At 36.3% G+C, this 21,593-nt stretch overlaps 1 protein-coding gene across 2 annotated transcripts; it reads left to right on the top strand.

Annotated features, from left to right (window-relative positions):
• Positions 1-24: 24 nt before the first annotated feature.
• On the top strand, positions 25-21,257 carry LOC113673286 (uncharacterized). Of its 2 annotated transcripts, XM_089193610.1 has the most exons (22): positions 186-331; positions 4,650-4,719; positions 4,901-4,972; positions 6,146-6,693; positions 7,698-7,795; positions 8,104-8,173; positions 8,869-8,915; positions 9,346-9,403; positions 9,831-9,923; positions 10,294-10,350; positions 10,580-10,660; positions 11,497-11,526; positions 12,271-12,309; positions 12,647-12,760; positions 13,228-13,323; positions 13,449-13,535; positions 14,085-14,136; positions 14,744-14,809; positions 16,243-16,271; positions 16,549-16,626; positions 16,987-17,127; positions 17,799-21,257. In XM_089193610.1, the coding sequence occupies exons 4-22, from the start codon at positions 6,148-6,150 to the stop codon at positions 19,566-19,568; spliced, it is 3,552 nt and encodes a 1,183-aa protein (XP_089049736.1). In that variant the 5' UTR covers positions 186-331; positions 4,650-4,719; positions 4,901-4,972; positions 6,146-6,147; the 3' UTR covers positions 19,569-21,257. The 2 variants fall into 2 exon arrangements, with proteins under 2 accessions (XP_027045471.2, XP_089049736.1); XM_027189670.2 differs by lacking the exon at positions 4,901-4,972 and having other exon boundaries at positions 25-331.
• Positions 21,258-21,593: the final 336 nt, after the last annotated feature.

Here is a 21,593-nt window from a genome sequence, read left to right as displayed (position 1 = left end):
GACTCGATTAATCCTTCCCAGAATACTATTCGGTAGCACTCTCGGAAATTTATTCACATTTTGGACAAGAGTACATACTCTATTTCCTTTGGACGTGACCGGTTTAATGCTCTGCAGATTTTCTACATGAACTGTGACAGTTTCTCTCCTTTAGTTCAAAATGGTTTGACCTAACTGTGTAAATTCATTGAGAGTAGGGCCCTGTCTGTTGCTGTATACAGCTTACTGGTTTGGCAAACCCCGCACCGTTCGCTTTGGGGCTTCTGTCTGTTGAAGGAATTTGATGAAGAAAAACTGTTAATATTTGCATATTTCTGTCGAGCTTCGAACGGTAAGTTTTCTGACCAATTTGGTGACTTAATCGGTAATTTTGCGTATAGTCCATGTTTTCATTTAGCGGTTGCAACAAAGTTAAACTTAATTTTTGTTATACCTAAACAGTGCGTTGTGTAATTTGTATACCTTGTATACCTTGTACTGATAAGTCTGATTTTACATCATTGAAGTGTTTTGTAACGACGATCCAAAATATTTCGATTACTTTTGGAGATGATTGGAAATTTGGACGTAGGATTTGAAACGAACAGACCAAATGTGTTAGCGTAGCGCGCGCCGACCAGTATTTTCAGGATCGAACATGAAAAGTAAACCGAAGCTTTGTTTGTGAAGTGCGTAATTCTTATCCTCTCGGATTAATCTTAGCCCACAGATGTTTAAATAAATAAGTGTTGCTTTCACAAATTTCCTCGTATGTTTTCCTCGGTCGCCATGCCCCGCGAACAGACGGTCGCGAATGCTATCAACGATTCAACATGTTTGAATATTTCAGTTAAACAACGAACATTTGATATTTTATATTAGCATTTGTTTAAATTACCGATATTTGAAAAGTATGCTCTTAAGTACCTAGAGAAACAGTTTTAATACTGAAGCAATTTCGTTTCTGTAAAAGTCTGATAAGTCAGTGATGATTTTTTTTTTTCAAAAATGCTCTTGTGGTCTTGTACCTAAAGATAATTGATCTTGGCGTCCGAAATGTCGGTGTGCAAATCGTGTACCCTTTCCTTATTCAGGAAATGATACAAAAATAAACTGCTACCCGCTTTTTCCTGCATTGCCGTGATGACTTAGGCCTGCATTGTCTGTGTGAATTTTGCGGTTTTTTCTTAATTTTGCTCTGTAAATGGTTGCGAACATTTTTGAAGGGAAAAATGTTTGGGTAGCATCCGTTAATAAAATTAAGACTACAGCACCATTAGTCATGTAACCGTTTGTTTTGCATCGACACTATTGCCAGATTTGATTTATTGTGGAATTGATGCGATCAAAAGTTTACTTTTGCATCATGAAGCATAATTTTGAATTTTCGTGATGTGAAATTGCCAATTGGTCACGATTTAAGACATGACTTTTCGCGGGTAATTTCACGAAGACCAATTTGTTGTTTGTTTAGAGAATACGCACATTCCAATCAGCATTATTTCAAAAGTTATCACTTTGCCACTATATTACTTGTTATTTGGTGTTAGGTTTGTACAACCGGGAAAATACTTATCAAAGCGGTTTAAAATCTAAGCAGTTGCGACATTTGATATTTTAAAATCCTTGTTAATTTTTTTTCAAGATGCTATGAGGAGTTATTGAAGCGAGAATTGATGTTTAATATCGGATCTGTGCCGCAATTTGTCAACTCGAGAAGCTTTGCATGAAATAGTACTAAGAAATACACGATAAAAAAGCTTTTGTGAACACGAAGAGCAAAATCATGGTTTAAAGAGAACATAAATTTTTGAGAACTGATCGCAATCGATATGTTACGATTGTTATCTGTGTATGTCACTTACTCGCTGTCAAGAAACATTTGACCCCATCTTCTCCAGCTTTGTTGTGTTTGACCTCTGTTGTATTCTGAAAAGGAGTAAATGGTTCTTTGATCAAGATTATTCTCACTGCATGGGTACCCAATATCTGTTTACATCAAATGATTTTTGTAAGATTTACAGCGGTGTCAGCCTCATCAAAGTATATGCTACATTTCATTTGTAGTTGACTATGTCACAGAAGTGTCTGGAAAAACTCACAAACATTTTTTTTAGGGCTTTAGTGATTATCAGTCATATCTGGAGAGCCAAACTCAGGTATTAGGAATTTTGATTCCCAAGAGGGAATTGTAAACATTAAGAATTCAACTTGATATCATTTTCAAAGCCTCTGAAGATTGTGTTACAACAAGAAAATAAGGATCAGTTTGTAGAATCTATGATTCTGATGGCCTAGTTTCCTTCTTATGATCAATTATCCCATCCTGATTTGATATTCTTTAGAGGATGTTCTCTTCAGGTAACATTTGTTCAAGTTTTTCCTCTGGGAATTTGCACACAATGGCTGAAGTAATTGGACAGGAAGAAGGGGTTAATTTGGAGGACTGTGGCCAAGCCACACAGATTTTTATCAACATTCAGTAGGGGTTGTGTGATTTTGTCATGTACTATGTTATTGGCCACAAGTATTGTGTTCAGGATGGTGGTTAAATACTACTCTCATCTGTTTTGTAATTTTGGAAAGATAGAAATAAGAGTATGGCTATCTATTGGTGTGCATTCTCTGCAGCTTGGCTCAAGGGTATAAGACCTTAAAAGTGGAAGGTGTAGGTTTTTAATCCTGGTAGATGAATATTAAATTTTTCCTTGTCTTGCACTTGTGGCCATTTCAAAGAACAATCTTCCTTGGAATATTGGTTTTTCAATTTAGAGTAATTATCAAGGGGTTTCAATTGGTTTGAGATCAGAGAATTCTCCAACTTTTACACCTTCACGCGTAGTTCTTATATCACTGGTTTGTTTCACAAAATGTGCCATTTAGATGTACATCTGTTTCCTTCCTTCCGATTAAGTCATTCTACACTAGCTCAATCTTAAGGTAATTATTTCCTGTCTTCAACCTTTGTTGCGATTTTCATTTGTGAGAGTTTGAACAACTACAAGAGCAGAAAATTAACTTGCATTTTAAAATAGTGAATTGAAGACATTAAGATAACTCAAAATATTGTTCACTTGAATTGTCAAGGTTGATTTCAATAGGGAGGGATCAAATTTTAATTCACGCAATTATTGGTTTTACTTTTTAGTTGGTTCAGTTACCAGCACTGTAATCCAATTTAATCTCTTGCTTAAGAATTTTAGATTGTTCTGCTAATGTGACTGAATCCTCTTAAAGTTGCAAATGGCTTAGTTTGCGATACAAAATACATATAATTGATTACAATTCTTGTGACATTTCCATGCAGTATGGTCTAAAATGTGGTTTTATTTCCTGAATGTACAAATTCTTGCTCAGATTTGCAATTTTAACCATCCTGTTTGAAAATGTGTTGATTATAGTTGACAAGCTGCATTTGTATAGTTCAGTACCTCCAACAAAGCAATTATCACCTTCCAAACTATTAGCGAATTTGAGATGTCAGGGAATAGAAGCCAGACACGCTGGCTCAGAGCCATGTTCAAGGACATCCACTTCTTTTGCTTTACATTCCTCTTTTGAAATATCTTTTCATTCGGGCTACATGTAAATACTGTCTTTATATATGATAGGATACTGATGGAAAAACTATTTGTATACATGTGCACATTCATGACTTTTGAAAATACTTGATACTTAATTGCTAGTAATAGCAAAATTACTGTAAACTTGGTTTGATCATAATGGTGAGGATTTAAAGCTTTATCAGATATTATTATCACTTTGTTGGGTAGTGCAGCCAGTGCCCCAGGCTAAAATGACTTTGAGTTGGACCCAAAAAATTTTTATAATACAATATGAAACTAACATTATTATATAAACTGTTGCAGTTTATTAGTTTCGGTCACTTTTGGGCCTAATACAAACATCTATAGAATTTTGCAGCCATGTTGTTAAGTGATAATTTTGTCTCAATAGTTTTCAGCTGATGTTTCTTAACTGTGGCGTTTTTCTGTTAAATGGTCTATTGGCAAAAAGTGGGCTGTTAGAATAATTAGCAAGTTTGCTGGTTTTTGACTTTTTAAATACTTCAACTGTGAGAATTAGGATTTCACTTTCCACATGCTGATATACATAGTCTCTCTTTTGTACACCAAATAAAGGTTGGCTTTTGTAAGGAATATTCATTACACAATATTTATCAGGATAGTTATCATTTTAAATTAGCATGAAATTTAGCTCTCTTTATAATATCCTTTAGAAACAATATGTGGTGCATATTGCCTCAGCGTGTAATGGCAAGCAGTCTGAATTATAACATGCTCATATTGTTGCAAAGCTAATTTTTGCAGCTGTTTTTATGCAGAAATTTAAAGCTCAGATGTTCTAAACTTTTCCATTGAGCTGTATGCGTGGTTGTTTAATTGTACTAGGCTGGCAGTTCTTTTGAGTTATTAAGGTGTCATTTTTTTTCTGAGAAAGCTAACTAAGGGATTTTTGGGGGAAGACCAATTCTTGTTGAAATTTTTTTTTTGATTTGCATGCAGAGACAGGAAGTAATATTGTACTTGTACAAACAATTGAGATTTGTTGTAACCATATAGGTTGGCTTCTGTGTGATTTTAACCCTACTGTATTCTGATTAAGAAGATAATGATTGTTTTCTGTGACATCTTTGGTTATGGTTCTAGATCACAAGCAATGGTTGACTCACAATGTCTGTTGAAGTTACAAGTTCTTTAAACCAAGCCTCTGCTGTTGGTAAGAACCCTGTGATATAACTTTGTCTCTGTCAGCTTTCACTATCTTTATGTATAATTATACTTTTGCATCAATTGTATTACTCTATTACTGAATGGATTCTTCCACTTGTAAATTGTGTAATTCACTTGTAGAATTCTCTAGATGTGCATTTGAATTGTCAGTTATGTCTACTTGATAGTTAAGACAAGACTTAAGGCTGATTTGGCAGCTTTGCACTAAACATTTCTTCTTCAGAATTGTATATCATCAGGTAAACCATCCAAAAGTAAACCATTAACAGTAACTGTGCTCTCTTACATAATCATATGATAATTATGTTTAACATCAAGTCACCAGAGAACAATTTGCAAAAAAAAAAACTGTCATAAATGAATTGTTAAATTGTTAAGTTGATAGTACCTGTATTTATTGTTTAAATCACCTCAAAATGTTTGTGAATGCAAGCATGGTCTCTCATACAGTGGCTGTATTAATCTTGTCTGAGCAATGTAGGGCTTAATCAGCTCTGTAACTTAGGTTTAATTGCTGCATGGGAACATAGTGTCTAAATGTGTATCTGATCTGGGATGAAGGCTAACTGGATTTGAAAAATAATGTAGCATAGAAATATGTAGCTCCCTTATTACTTTTTGTTGTCAGTAATATCAAGCTGTTTAGCCCTAAGTTGAATTCTCTCAAACTTTTGAGACAGATTTCTTAAGAGACCCACTATAAATGCTGCAACAATCTTGAACTTTGTACTGTTGTGAATACAATCAATCTTTCCTCCAAGTATTGAGGAAGGGCATGAGTTCCAGAGAACAATCTGTCATGAGTAGCATCCATTGTTTTCAAGCCAGCTGAAGATTTAAAAGGGTTTTGAATTTAAAATGCTTCTAACAAGCATCAGCCCTTTTTGCGTTTAGTGGCATACTTTTACTTGCAGATTGTCTATTCTCTCAGACCACAGATGTAGGTCACATTTAATGTACTGGAGATGCCAAATGTCAAATTCTATAGCTTGCCTTAAACTAATATTGGAATCCATTATACAGATTTTGAGTGCTTACATGCATTAATTCGCAGCTTACAGCAACTGACTGTTTAATGTACCTTGTTTTCGGTGTAGTTTAAATTGTGTCATCATACTTTGTTTTCATTTTCATTCTACTATATTCAAAGCAAGCTACATACACACATGGCATAAAAGGTCTTCCAATTCTACAACAACAGTCAAAAGGGTTAAGAATTTTTCATCAAGCAAGCCTATTTGCATGATTCTTAGATTTAAGTTTATCCTTCACGAAATCAACTTCACCCCTTTATCTGTAGACATGCAGAATACTGACTATTTTGTTCTTGTAAAGCCTTTTAAAACCCCAACATTTTAACTGAATTGATGATAATCAATAGAACAGTTTTTAATTACATTTTTCATCCACAGCAATGTCGCCAATCACAAACTACCCTCAGTCACCTGGTGGTGGAGGAACAGAGTCCTTTAGCTCTCGTTCTAAACGGGCAGCTTCTCCACAACGAGTCAGCAATGGATATGCCTCTCCCAAATCAAACTCGATCTTGTCACCGAGAAAGTCATCCAAGAGGTTCTTCCGAAGACCCACCCTTGATAAGAACCAGTCTTCTGACTGTTTAACACAAGGCAATGAAAAGAAAAAGCAATCAAATTCTCATCCACGAGTTGAAATTATTTACAAAGATGCTTCATCAGAAAATGAATCTGATAAAGAGACAATGGTATCGTCTTTAAAGAAGGCATTTGAAGCAGATGGAACACCTTGTCTGAAAACACAATCTAGTAATTCTGAAGATGGATTACCGGCAGCTCTCTTAGAAGAATCTACCTCTCATTGTCTTGATGTGAATATGAATCGTATATCCACAGCCTCAGGATCTAGTCACACTGAAAGGGTTGTCCAGGAAATTGTTCTCACTGAGCAAGCTTATGTTTCACATTTACAAGAGATCATTGAGGTACATTTAATGGCCAACAATTTTGTAAATTGTGATATTGTTTTCAATCCATTTTACTCTTTTACTCACAGAGGCTAAGTTTTTATTCTCTACTCTGTTCATGTTTTACATTTCATTTGGATTAGGATCTGAAAATTTGGTGTACAATCAACCAGTATCCCATAGTTGAGATTTGCCTTTCATCTTGTCACCTTTCTGTTGGAAGATGGGTTCATTTATGGAGGAAAAATTCCTTTTTGGTCATTCCTGAGAGTATAAGAGTTAAAAGAAAGATATCAAGGAAGCACAGATTAGGTGTGATGGAAAGAGTGCATCCAATCGGTTACAAATTGCTGACACATTGACTTTTCCAACCTCCCTGTTACTTCATTTTTGACTCTTTTGTCCTTTTTGAGTTAAACTATTTGCCCCCCTCCCCCAAAACAATGTTTTGTCATGATTTTGTGAGCTTTTAGCTACAAACAGGCAATGTTGAATGGGGAAGAGGGTATTGTCATTGATTTAGAGCATGGTAAAAACAACAGTGTTATTCTAAACATTAGAAGAACTGTTCAAACACATTATGTCAACTAATTTTAACACTGATTGTCTCTCCCATCCTTCTAGTCTGCATTTGATTTCAAAAGCTGCAGTCTCAAAAATTAATGGCTGGGTTTGATAATAATTTTAGGGGATAATAATTAGTACCTCATGGGTTTATATTTTGTACTTTTAGATGAATACTAGGTTGGAACACTTTTCCTCTAGACAAGTTTGATTTATTTTTAAATCTTTTCATTATATCACCATAGTCCTTCAGTGAAGGAAATTACAATTCAAACTAGTTTAAACTATTTTTACCTAAATTAATATTCAACTGCAGCATAATTTAATTATAACAATATTTGTCATTATAACAATATTATGATAAGGTTTCACATTTTTAAAAACTGAATAAGTAACCTTAAATTTCAAAATTGTAATTAACATTTAAAGATTTTGTTACTTCATCAATCTGTCTTCAGGGCTATATGAAGAAAATGAGAAATGAAAAATCTCCATTCTCAGAGCAAGATATCAAAGATTTATTTATGAACATTGAAGAAATATATGAATTTAACAAGTAAGTGCGTCACTAGATTGTTATACCAAAGTATGGATTCAAATAAATTGAATGCTGTTTTTTTAATTAGTTTTGAGCAGCTCTGTTGCAACTGCCTCTATACTTATGAGTGTAGAGTTTGACTAAAGCTACTTCATGATCATTTCCTTTATTCTTGTGACTGCAATGTGTGATGCAATGTGTGAGGAGAACTTAGATGCTAGTCAGTAGCTGCCCTGTAGGTGCTTGTCAAATGAGTGATAAAATAAATGCAAGGAAGGACTTTTTGTAACATCATATACTCACTAAGGCATCCTTTCATTATGAAGATCATTTCTAGATGAACTGGAAATCTGTGGAGATGATCCAGTGGAAGTAGCAAATCTATTTGTATCCAAGGTAAGCAACAGTCAATGTATTGATGATGATTGTTAATTAAAGAGAAGTCTATAAGAGTGTGAGATAATTTGGCTTTATCAACTGAGTTGATAATGTAAATTGGTGACTGCAGTCAATCAATTGCTATTTACTCTGATGAAAAGCTGACATGCAAAATGTTTATGGTAGCCAATTAAATTATCAACTCAATTGATAATGTTAACTAAATCATCTTGAAATGCCCTTCACAACAAAGCACCACAGTTTCTTTAGAAACATACCCATTTGATTCATTCATTAGATTACAAACTTTATATTTCTAGTGCATAATAGTTGATGGTGGCAAAGCTTGAATCAGGTATGACCCATAGGAATGGAGGGTAGATCATCAAATTGTTTTTAGTATATACAGTAGAACCCTGCTTACTTGAACTAAGTTAACTCAAACCCCTGGTAACTTGAACATGATCTGATTTCCTTTGACTCCATATTTTCAGTCATTCACTACTTACACCCCCAGAAACTCGAACCATTTTTGTTTCCTTTGGGGATTCAAGGTAGCAGGACTCTACTGCATATCTAATGGTCTTTCAAAACTTATCAAAAGAATAGGTGTTTGGGTTGCTCACAAGCTATCATGGAATAGTCAACCAGTAGCTTACCCAAACAGATTACTCATTCCTTTGACTCAGTTATTATCATATTTCCTTTTGTAGGAAAAAGGCTTTGTAACATATACAGAATACTGTACAAATTATCCAACGTAAGTTATAAAGAATTATGATATAGTTATTAATTGTTGCTGGGTATAGGGAGAAATTTAAGAAGTGATGCACTTTTTACAGCTGCAAGTGTGCAGAATTAGACCAAGTCAGGAAGTATCAGTTCATGCATGGAGATGGTTTGCATGATTAATTAAATACACATTGAAGATATATTTAATCGTGGAACAACTCTCCTCTTGGTCAATTTTTTTTAAAGGTCAAAATAAAGTTCCTGGATAAAGTAAGCTTTTTGTATTTTAGACCTATCCTTCCAGTCTTGTACATTCTGATGTTCTATCTGCTTTTGAGAGGGGCAACTGTGTTTAAATTACCATTGGATCCTTATGTACACTGTGGTTTTTTAGAACTAACCTTCTTTTTCCTATCAAAAGTTTGTTTAACCCTGATGCATAATATATCTTACAACAGTTCTATGGAAATACTAACAAAGTCTACACAGAAAAAAGAGACTGCTGAATTTATAAAGGTATGCATGTCCATATTAAAAAATATGTTTGCTTTATGTTTACATAACAGAAACAGGTTGTTGGTATATGTTTGATGAATTTGGAATAGTAGTTTGATGTCTCTTTTGATCTCTGACTTTACAATATATGACCAAAATGTGGTGTAAGGATTTCTGGCTTGTGACAAGTTCATTTATAATAACCCTTTGACTCCCAAGATTTGTTTATTAATTTTCCCCTCTAGCTGCCATGCATTTCTTTGTAAATAAGTTACAAAAAATCAGAATAAGTGTTATATTGAGATAACTTCCACCAGATAAGTTTGAGTGTTCTTGTTACCTGTTTGCTTGCTAATTTACGGCTATTTGGGGAGAAGTTAGATGGGAGTTAAAGGGTTACTTTTAGGCTTCTTTAGTATTTACTTGATGTGAATATTTTGTTCATCAGAAAATTCAGGTCGAATTGGGCCATTCTCTTCCTCTTGGGTCATACTTGTTAAAACCTGTACAAAGAATTCTAAAATATCACCTTTTGCTGCAGGTGAGTGCCAAAACCTAACCTAACTACTATCTTTTAATGCTTCATGTGAGCAAACCTTTACCACTTGGCCAGCTCAGGGGGTGGGGAAAATAACCTTCAACCATATGGTGAGGTGAGGTGGTCAAAACATTTCTGTTAAAAAGAAATCAAGAGAAACAGTTTTTACAAAAAGATGGGACTAATTAACATTGAAAAATGTCTGGTAACCATGCCAGGTGTTGGGACATACTCTCATTTAAAGACACCTGTCAACCAATCAGAGTATGTGCTGTATCTCAGTAATTATTTAATGTCATTTGTTCAGAGTAGCACTTAAATCACTCCTACTCCTTGTCCTTGTAATCTAAATTTGTGCACTTTCATTTCTTAGGATATTCAAAAGCATTTTGACAAAGAAAATGATCCTGAAGGTTATGATGTAATATCTGTAAGTATGGAAGTCACTTGGTGGTGACAGCTACTAAAATTATCAACACAACTGATTCACCCTCCCAAGAATTGATTAGTAATTCTTCTTCTTTGGAGCTACATATATCCTTATAATTGCATGAGAGAAATTACTGTTATATCAATGGGATAACTGGACAAGTGCTATTCATGCTTTGAACAATTCATCCCAGTATTGTGACTGGTCTTTCTGTGCATTTGATCCACAGGAGGCCCTATCTGCCATGACTGGAGTAGCTCATCACATTAATGAAATGAAAAGACAACATGAAGTAGCAGTTCATGTGCAGGTAGAGAGAGAGACTTTTCTATATTTCATATGATCTTATAAGCATGTATGATATTCTTGAATGATGGGCTTGCTCACTTTACAATGTAGTAACATATTCATATAACTCAATGTTGAGAAAGTGCCCCCCTTGAATAAGCCTCCCTCCCTCCTCCCTTGCTTCTTAAACAGTAAGAGTACAAGGAAAACTTGTTTCTGTTGCCACTCTATAACTTTTAAAACAGCAGAATAATTGCCCCTCATTTTAGCCTAAAGTGAGAGCCTGCATGCTTGTATGAGGAAATAGGTTTTTTCCTTTCATGTCATTTGATATTGTTTAGAAATTATAGTGGTGAGGTAAATGTGAAACAGTCCTGGTAGTTTAGGGGTTGAGGTAGATACAGATGCTATGTATACCCTTAACTATTTTTAAACTTTAAGTTCTTTCTTTGCTGTATGAGAGAAGAAGACAGCAGTATGCAGTTGAAACGTCGCAATCTACATCACACGTGACTGCATCGTGAGACAAACAAAAAACTTAGCTTTTATTGTTATTCACCATGATGAATAGCCACAACCTTTTCTACAGAATTTCTTTCAATTCTCTCATAGGTAGAAATTAAAAATTAGAATTTGATCATATGGCCAGTGTAGGTTTTCTTTTCTGTACTGTAGCATGTGCCTAGATATGCTAAAAACTACAACATAAAGTATGTTTATGGCTGTGGAGATGTTTGGTTCATCAGTTACTTTGGTTCAAGTTTTAATTGTAGTTAATTATAGTAATGACCAGCATTGACATTATGTTTTAGAATTTTTATTGCATAAAGTAAATTTGGTAACTTTTTTTAATTACAGGAAATCCAAAGTCAGATGTGTGACTTTGAGGTAATTACAAAGACATATGTTGAATTTGCTCTAAGATACTATTTATTTTGCAAGTTAAATCTTGTGAATATAGCAATAAGACCTTTTCCATTCTCAAAATTATTTTAAATTTGGTGTCACTCAACAATTTTTATGGGAAATCTGTCTATGCGGTTATGTAGTATTCTTGTCTTGGTAAGAGTAAATTGAAATGCCCTCTGCATAATGTGTGAATACATCAGGAAAAAGAAAAACAATAAATTGTAAAGCCATCCATTTTTTGCCAGCTGATTACCAGATAGCTGATTTAACAACTAGATTTCAGTTTAGTTATGGATCGCAGATGACGAGAAAATATGTTAAGTGGCAAGGAAACCTCAAGGAAGGGATTTGTCGATGTTCATAAAACCTTTTGACTTCTTTTGTGATTGACTGAATAGACACTCAGACACTCAATGTCTTAAATGAAGAAAAGTAATAAAATTATCGAGTTTTGCTCAGAACTTTTTGAACTTATTAAGTTCTCCAGTAGGTATTTTTCTGTCGTTTAGGACCCTTTATACTTGTAAACAGCCCCTTGTTAATTGTTATGTACCTTGATGGAGAGAGAAAAGAAAACAAATTTTTCAGTTGATATCAGCTGTGGGTTTGTAGTAATGTTCGGTTTATTTTAACATCATTTACTGTATTGTCAATTGTTTGTGACTGCAGAGAATACGTATCGAATCATTTTATTTTTCTTCTATTGTATTTTTACCACTGCAGGGTCCTGATCTTACCACTTATGGTAGTCTAGTTTTAGAGGTAATAACCATCTTTACTTGTTAAAATCTTGCAAATTTACGTTGTCTTTTTATTTTTTTTAAATGAGTTTGCACCCCTCTTTTACAAATTCTCATTCCCCTGATTAGCTGAAGTTGCGAGCTGAGAGTGCGTGAGAGGGTTATCTCTTTTCCCTGTTTTGCATATCAAGCACCTTGTTTTTGTTTTGTTTTATTTGATTTTCCTTTCTGTTTTTCAGTTTGTTTGTTTTTGTTAGGAAGCTATCTATAACTTATAGCCAGTGGCATTCAATGAATTAAAATTCTCAACATAGCACAACGTGATTTAAAACCTAACGCCAATTTCTTTTTCGTCTCAGGACACCTTTCGAATGCATGGAACCAGAACAGATAGATATCTTTTTCTCTTCGAGCAAATCCTTCTCATCACAAAACGGAAAGAAAATGGCTACTCTTGTAAAGCTACACTTATGGTAAGAGATCGTATGTCGTTAAAACTGTAAGGTCCTGAGTATTACATCAAGATTCTTGTTGTCTCTTTTTTATCAATCAAGCATAAAAACAGTCTGACCCTGGTTGTTCGAAAGGTAGATAACGCTATCTTTTGGATAAATATCTATCCGGTGGATAGCGCAGTACGTTTTGTTAACACTTAGCCGCTGGATAGCGATTTATCCGTCGGATAGCAATTTATCCGTCAGAAAGCAATTTATCCGTCGGATGGCAATTTATCCGCTGGATAGCGATTTATATGTCGGATAGCAATTTATCCATCGGATGGCAATTTATTCGTTGTATAGTGTTTCTAAAAAAAATTTTTTCTACTTTTCACCTGGGAATGAATGGGTTAATTATGGTGTGATGATTTAAACATGCTCAGTAACTCCTCAACTTACCTGCGTGTGTGTGTGTGTGCGTGTGTTTTTCCATTTCTTACCAGCTGTCGAACATGATGATGCTTGAATCAGTACCCAAGGAACCGTTAGCATTCCAGATAATACGATTTGATAACCAGAAAATAACCTACACGTTTTTGGTAAGTGAGAAAGTGTCAACAGTAATACAGGATTGCGTTCCTCAATAGGGTTGAAAAACTTTTGCATTTGAGGAAGACTTGCTGTTATTGTAAGCCACCCAATTCTGTTTTTCCTCTCGCAATAGGCGAGGAACAAAGATCAGAAACGTCAGTGGATGTTAGAGTTGAAGAGACTGATCGTTGATAGTCTTTCTGCACAGGTTCCCACGAAGGTCAGTTTACTTTACTGTTAAATATTTTAAGATGAGAGCGATCATCGCAATAATAAGTACTACTTAGGAAGCAGTGAGAAAAAAATACAGGTGCAGTGTTCTACCAACTGAGCTAACGAGCCAACTGGGAGCTGGTCATTTGTTGTTTTATAAGAAACCCGTGCGGTGCTAAATGAAGGACAGTGAATATATATGAATTACATATACTGTATTTGAACTGCGGGTTAACAAATGAAAAAGAGAGTGATTTTCGGTAATGAACACTACGTAGACAGTAGAGAAAATAAAGCCTTAAAAAAAATTCAAGTTGGTACGGAAGTTAAACCCAACATGGATCGTGGTCATGAGATCAAACCTGGTATAAGCCTGAATTTTTCTCGGGCCTTATTTTCACTACTGCTTAAAGATAAACAACTCCATATTAGGAAGCAAGTTCTGATGGGCTGGTCTCACGCTTTAACAAAGCTCAGCTCTCGGACAGACAATCGCTTTAAGGTTATAAACGTCTGATAAAAACTAATGGTGGAGCTGTTTTTTTTTTACCTCTAGGCTAAAAATCTCATTCTTGGAAAGAAAAGTGTTGGAGAAACAAAAGAACTAGGTAAGATGATGGCTTCCTGGCATAACACTCTCCCATGTGGAGGTTAGTGCAGTGCATTTCAGCGATCGGTTTCGGGGCTTAAAGTTCGACTTGTGACAGAAAGCGGGCAGGCCTTCATTACTCAAACTCGCATTCTTCTGCTCGCGGGAAGAGTTGAGACGAGTCGTAGAGAGGTTTTCTCTCGTTGGCTCTTGTTGCAGAAGTGCTAATAATGAAGGCTGGCTCGCAGGCTAAAGTCGTGATAAGTCGGCCGGAATGCAAGGTAAGCATTGTCGCGAACCAACGGTCGCCTCACTGTTTGGACTGTAAGTGCGCTCTGAATAATTTCGCCTAATTTTCTAAGTTTATGTCAATTTCTTCCTTTCTTAACTATTCTTAATTAAAATATAACATGTGCCACACAGGGGAATAGTGCTTTTCAAGCACGCTGATTGGGCCGCTCGGAAATATTTAGAAAGTAACACATATTTTGTTTCCACGAAGGGCTTGTGCTCAAAACGTCAGTTTTAGTTTTCTTAACGGCCTTTTGGTCACCGCGGCAATCAGTTTTGTGTTGAAGATAAACTTGGAGTAAATCACTTTTTTTCCCATGTGGCAAAAACTCCAGGTACTGAAGGGAAGAAAAGATCTTCATCCATGGACAACAAACTAAACAGAGGGACGCAACTTAAAGGTAACTTTTCTTCACTGTGTATTGTCAGGACCTTTTGGCCAACCGGATGCTTAGGTGACATTTTTCCTGCGCTTACTCACAGTCGAACGCATAATTCGGTTAGAATTTTTCCTGGGTCAAGTACTTTTTTTAAGGTTTATACTTGAAAATGTTTTATGTTTTGTTTGGCCGCTCAGGGCTTTAAATGTGCTTCCTCTGCTATGACATTCGCAAATGGTTATCCATTTTAGTTTGATAACGACGATAAACCGTAGTCCACTTCTCCTGTAGCTTCTCTGTACTGGTTAGCAAGGGACGTTAAAGATTCCACGTACTCCTCGCAAAGAACAGGGAACGTAGCTCCCGATGTCATGGTCTGGCCTTGTTATTGTTTAGATAGCTATACGCTGAACTGGAACACCCTGTCAAAATTTCGAAATAACTGAAACTTCAATGATAACAGTGATACGACCGTCAAAATTATTAAATATTCTTTAATAACTTAAACATCCCATTTAGCTAACCTATAGATGTTGTGAATTTCAAGGTATAAAATTCTAATACTTTTAAAATCCGAGAGCCATGATAAAATTATTGACTTGTAAACTATGATGATAATTGCTTATAATTTTCTTTTTTTATGAACTAAATAACCATCCGGAGTTTATAAACTTACAAAATCGTGAAGTAAATTAAGCAGTATTCAACGAACGATATTTCAACATTATAATTGTTCAAACACTATCATTGTAGCTTATTTAATGAAAGTTGTCATTCCTTCTTTGGAGGCGAACAATTCACATCTTTGTGGTACAGTTACAGCTGTTTATGTAGGCGTAGAACTCCAGTGATATCTTTTGCAGCCATTCACCAACCTAAGCAATAACTTCGCGCAAGACCGTAGGAGACTAGATCTAATATTTAAAGAAATTAGCCTATAAGATCGATCACCTTGAGCTGTGTGAAAAAGAATGTTACCGTCAAACTCTGGGTCGCTAACATAGGAGTCAGCAATTCTTACTGATGCACTTTAAGGTTTAGGGTGAAACTAAATAACCATCATATTGACAGGGAAAGTTTGCTTAGGTTCAGAAGTTTACCAAACATCGACAGTTGTGGCTCCAGTAAAGGTACTAACATTTTATTAAATTTATTAAATTTAAAAAATCTAAATTTAAAATAAATAACGTAAAATTTAGGTTTATAAATCGATACTTTTAAACGATAAAAAACGCTCTTGAATTTAACGATTGTTATAAGTTACGAATCCTGGTTAAGTCGTGGTTAATCCTGGTTAAACGTGAAACAGTTACTAAGGCAATGAATTGCAAACAGTTCCCATGCAGAAAGTGGCATTCATCTGAATTATCGCGTGTGAACTTGTGAAGGTCTGCAAGAGCGCATATCGTTTACACCTTTTTGCTAACTTTGGTTCTGTTTACTTCCTTTAAAAGGGTCTTCTGGATTTACAGGAATGAAGAGGGTATGTTTATCGTTTAATTCTTATCTATAGATAACAACTATTCACCTTAGTGTCGGGGACTAGTGGTAGATATTCACTGAGCCGCGAAGCGACAAGGTAAATTTATTGCTGTAAATTATTGATTTTCTTGACCTGAGGGGAGTCCTATGTACGCAGGGAATATCCTGCCGTTGTTGCGCTGGTGTTTTACGTAGTATTTTTTTTATACAACGTGTGTGACAGAGAGTGAAAATTTTACGTGGTGGTAGACGAATTGAAAATATTGCTCTTTTTGTAGGAAAAAGTAAGCGTTAAATCAGATGACGAGAGCGAACCCAGATCTCCATCAGAAGCATATTCCTCGGACGATGACAAGGTAGAGAACTTATCCTTGAATTTTTGCTTTCCGCTCTGAACTCTCCCATCTTGAACCCTCCTTGTTTCTTCTTGAATGGATGTAAGTTGTCCCTTCAATGTTTATCTGCCTTGGGACTAATATTTTGTGGTTTCCTTCACGATGAAGGTAGTTCAGAACTTAGCAAAGTGTGATGACGTTGCTCCTATAAAACTGACCTTTCACGGCGTTTTTGGTGACCCTGTGACGAAAAAGCTTGTCGATTGTGGCTGAAATTTGGCGAAACTCCGCGTAAAATATTTGGTAACCGAGGTATCGCATTCAGTTTTAACTTTTGTTTGTATAACAAATTGATTATGTTTTTGCTTTCTTTTTGTTAAGAAACGTCTCCGTTCGCATTCGTCCGTCAGTGACAAGGAAGAAAGCTTAGACGAATGTGAAGAACCAGTGGAGGAAAAGCGACAGGAGTCTGATTACAGGATTTCAATTCCAATAAATGAAAGTAGTGAGGATGAAGCAGAGGTGAGGATAACTTTGGGAAAAAAGCTTCCAGTCGCTGTACTTGTAGGGTTTTAGACAATTTTCAGCAGCACGGCTTATTTGTTAGCAAAGACGCCTTCGGCCTCGTGCTTTCATCTGTTTCTCGGTAGCTGGGTACCTCGATGAAACAATCGCACTCGTTTTTGATATGTTACATCTGAAATATTACTCTTCATTGCTAAACATCTCGCGGGTTTATACTAGAGGGATTATGTAATAATAATAATAATAATAATAATAATAATAATAATAATAATAATAATAATAATAGTAATAATTTATTTCTACAGGGCATTTCCCTAACGCACAAATGCGCTTTACAGTGTCAAATTATCATAACCTATAATTAAATAAAAATTTAAAGTCTAAAAATATGCTTGTCGAAAAAGATAGGTCTTAAGCTTAGCTTTAAAAATAGAGACAGATGCGCTGCTTTTAATTTCCAATGGAATTGATTCATGTAAAATAATTGTGGCGTACGGCCTGGAAAGATTACCATTCTCGAATCCCCCATTTGTTCCATAGGCTCAGTATTCACACATTCATCATTTTCAAGTGGTGAGAGTTCGTTGAGTTTATAACAAATAATCGTAACAGAATTATTCAAATAGAGTTACAACGCAAACTGCTTATAATCAACTGTCTCTTTGTAGGAAAAGTTCCCTAATAGCGAGGAAACTGTAGCACAGCCAAGAACATACTCAGTTAAAGACTCTCAAGGGGAAGTGTTGGGAACGGCAACTACTGAAGGAGTCGGCTTTGTATCTCCGATTAAGAACAATCAACAAAGTGAGGCAGAGGTTGCCAAAATATCGCGCGAAAGCGTTACCGCGTCAAGCGTCATAAGGCAACGCCCCAGTAGCTTCTCCAGCTCGGATTCTGTCAAAGAGTCACGCAAAAGAAAAAGTGTGACTAGAAATGGGTCCTTTAACAGTAACGCCTCCTGTGAAGTGGGTAGCTTTGCGCACCCGTCCTCTGATAGCCCAAGCCAAATAAGGCGGTCCTCAAACGGAGTCCGACTATTGGAAGCTCGGCGAAGCCTTGAAAAATCTTCGTCTGCTTTAGACTTACGTGACGTAGACGAAGACTCGGCGTCAGTGTTTAGCCATGGCGACATAGAGAATTTCAGGGAGTATTCAGCAATACAGACTACTGTGAGAAAAGTAAGCCGAGCGTTCAGTGGCTCTTCTCCACCCGACAAAACCTCTCCAAGCGAGAACCAGATGCGTACCGCGCAGACACACTACATCGTGGAATCTCGCAATACCCCGGATAAAGACTCTTCTCTCTCGAGCTCAGACTCCACACAGCAAAACTTGGAAGAGCTACTTGCTTCCATCGACCGCGACTTGGATGAGACACGTCGCACAATTTCTTGCGCGCAACTGTTAGAATCTGCTCTTCTTATTAAGAATGACGGCAGATTAGAGACTACGTTCACGAACAGTCTTACGCGTAAAAGGCGTCCTCGGATTATCGACTTTACAACTGAAAAGATTGAGTCCCAGGTAGATGAATCTAGGAGTTCTTTTTCTGACGAGCGAAATAGAAGGAGTGAACAATCCGAACACGAAAACCGTCTGCGTGGTGATGCATACAAGAACACTTCAGTTTATTCCGAACATGAAAGAGAATTTAACTCTTCAGAAGGAAAAAATGGTAAAGAAAAGCAAGAGTTGTCAGTTTCTAACGAGATTGAACAATCACAGGCTTCTGCTCTTTCTACTGATTCAGAACCACAGGGAGTCCAAGTAGACCAACCTTCTCGAGCAGAGGATCAAAACCAACCGCAAAAACGCGTTCTTGAACCATACGCTAATAGTAACAGCGAAAAGAGCAAGCCGTCAACAACAAACGAAGAGGACGTTTACGGGGAAACAGCCCCACGTGTCATTACGCCCATTAAATCTAGCTTGCCGAGTGTTCATAAGATGGCGAGACAGTATTCTCGAAAAGTCGCCGAAGAACAGACAGTGGAGAATATACGCATGCGTGCGCGAAATAAAGTGCGCGACAAGATAGAGTCGGACACAGCGGTCAGTAATAAGCAAGACAATACAGACCATACTCCTAAGATAAAAATTGAAAAAGTCACTAAGGTTTCATTCACTAGTACTCCTATCGAAAGTTACAAGCTCGTAAGGCGTCGACGAAGGCGTTCGGGATCTTCTCGACATCGCTCGGACGATTTGCGGCGCCTGAGTTGGTCGGTTGAGAAAGTAAAACCAGAATCGGAGGAACCACGCAAGACGAGACCCAAGAGTGTGTTCGATATGGAGGCCTTGGAGGCTACACTGACAGAAAATATGGAACAGATCGAGGAGGGTCTGGAACCAATGTTAATCGAGGGATTGGAAAAGGATGATGTGGTTGTTAGAGGACTGGTGCAGCACTTAGTTAATAAGTTTAACTCTCACAAATAGAAACGTTCTGATCAAAGAACCCCTTTGAGGTTGTTCGGTCCACGATTAAGTCTTGTGGTGTAAACTTTATTCGGTGATTTTGAGTCCATCTCCCAAATCATGGCCACGAACAAGAAGTTATTTTTTACGAAAATGCTCGAATGCTCTTGTTTTGTCAGTTCCATTGTTATTTGTTTTCTTGCTAATTTTGACGACAAGAGCGTGTGGGATTTGAGGAACACACTCAAGCAACAACAGTTAACATAACAACACGTTTGCGAAGAAGGAAGTTTATCAGGTTTAATGTTATGAGTGGGATACATGTTTTTTGTTATTGCTAATTTTGACATTTTCCGAGAAAGTAATGACCTCTATTTGTCTCGTTAGTTAACTCTTTTTGTCATAAAGTAGGTTGTGTGCTCTGTCACGTTGTGAATATAATGTGCAACGCTGGCGTTGCAAAGACTGTATCGATAGCTTTAAAGTATCGTCATGTTTATATTTAAGTTCGCTGCGCCAACCTTGTGCCCAGGTTCGACTCTCTCAGAAAGAAACACGCATTAGGATGAGGGCTCGGGAACAAGGCTGGATTGAAAGTATAGTGCAGAAGTTTTTAGCAGTGTGATCAGCGGATGTATATGTTATTGGAAGTTTACCTCACAGCAGAAAGGTGCAACTAGTTTGTAACTAGTTTGTATCATTAAACATTCCATACTTTCGATTTTTTTATACCGTTAATATGGCCGACGTGACTTCATGTCAACCTTAAAACAACCTATTGGTTAATTATATTTTACTGTCACTTGCATTTGCCCGTGAAAAAAAATCTTGACGAGTACATTTTGTGAGTTGATATCGAACTAAATTTGTACTTACTTTGACAGGCTTACGCCTGATCGTACTTGAAAACTAAGTCTTTAGTATTGTTTTTTTCCTTGAGTTGTCATCATTCCTTACAGAAAATGAAACAGAGCGTGATGTGATGTCTCCAGTGGGAACACTCCAAACTTTCCTCCCTTACAGTTAAAATTTCCCTCAAGATGCTTTCAGCGCAGAAAATGACGACTGAACTGCCAAAACTAATTTAGAGAGTGATCGTTCTTCAAAACGTGTTTTTCTTACTAGTTCATGGGAGATGCAAGTGACATAAAAACGCGAAGCCATACGAAAACATGCAAAATCGCACCTTGTAGCTGAACCGTAACTGCTGTTCATTTACTTGTATGTGCAAGAAGATTCTGCATTTTTGCTATTTGTCCAGATCTTTCTTTTTCTTATTGATACTCAAACAAATATAGATTTCTTTTCTGCCATTTGTTGAGCAACGAAAGAAATTGTCAGTAATTTACATATCTTTGCACAATCGATTTGTGTATTAAGAAGTGCTGTCAAATTTCTATGCCACGTTGGTTTTTAGGAAAACACTTGAGTAGTATCTATACCCTTGCTGTAGAGCTATTAACAGTTATTTATTAGTTAAAATTTCCTAGTGGTTGTTGAATGACGTATGTCAGAAACAGTGTTGATTCTGCTGTAATCACATGAAGGAACTGTGTTCTATCGCTCTAATCTATCGCCTTCTGAGAAAAACAACAATTTTTGTAAGAAGTTCTTCTAATGATTTGATCATCTTCTTTTTCCACGAAATATTATTTGTAAATTGCTCGGCTGGTGACGTTTTGTATTAAAGTCAATTAAGGATTGTCTTTACGTTAGTTATTACATTAATATCTCGTGCACTTTTAGTTTTCCTTGTTACCCGATTGTTACGTTAGTATCTTGTACACTTTTAGTTTTCCTTGTTACTCGATTGTCACGTTAGTATCTCGTGCACTTTTAGTTTTCCTTGTTACCCGAATGTTACGTAAGTATCAAGAGCACTTTTAGTTTTCCTTGTTACCCGATTGCTTTGTTAGTCTCCCACGCACTTTAAGTTTTCCTTGTTACCCGAATGTTACGTTAGTATCTCGCGCACTTTTAGTTTTTCTTGTTACTCGATTGTTACGTTAGTATCTAGAACACTTTTAGTTTTTCTTGTTACTCGAT

The sequence above is a fragment of the Pocillopora damicornis genome, chromosome 14, assembly GCF_964200805.1.
Source record: "Pocillopora damicornis chromosome 14, jaPocDami1.2, whole genome shotgun sequence".
Lineage (NCBI taxonomy): Eukaryota > Metazoa > Cnidaria > Anthozoa > Scleractinia > Pocilloporidae > Pocillopora > Pocillopora damicornis.
The sequence above is the reverse complement of the archived record's forward strand: the minus strand, read 5'-3'. Positions and strand labels throughout refer to the sequence as shown.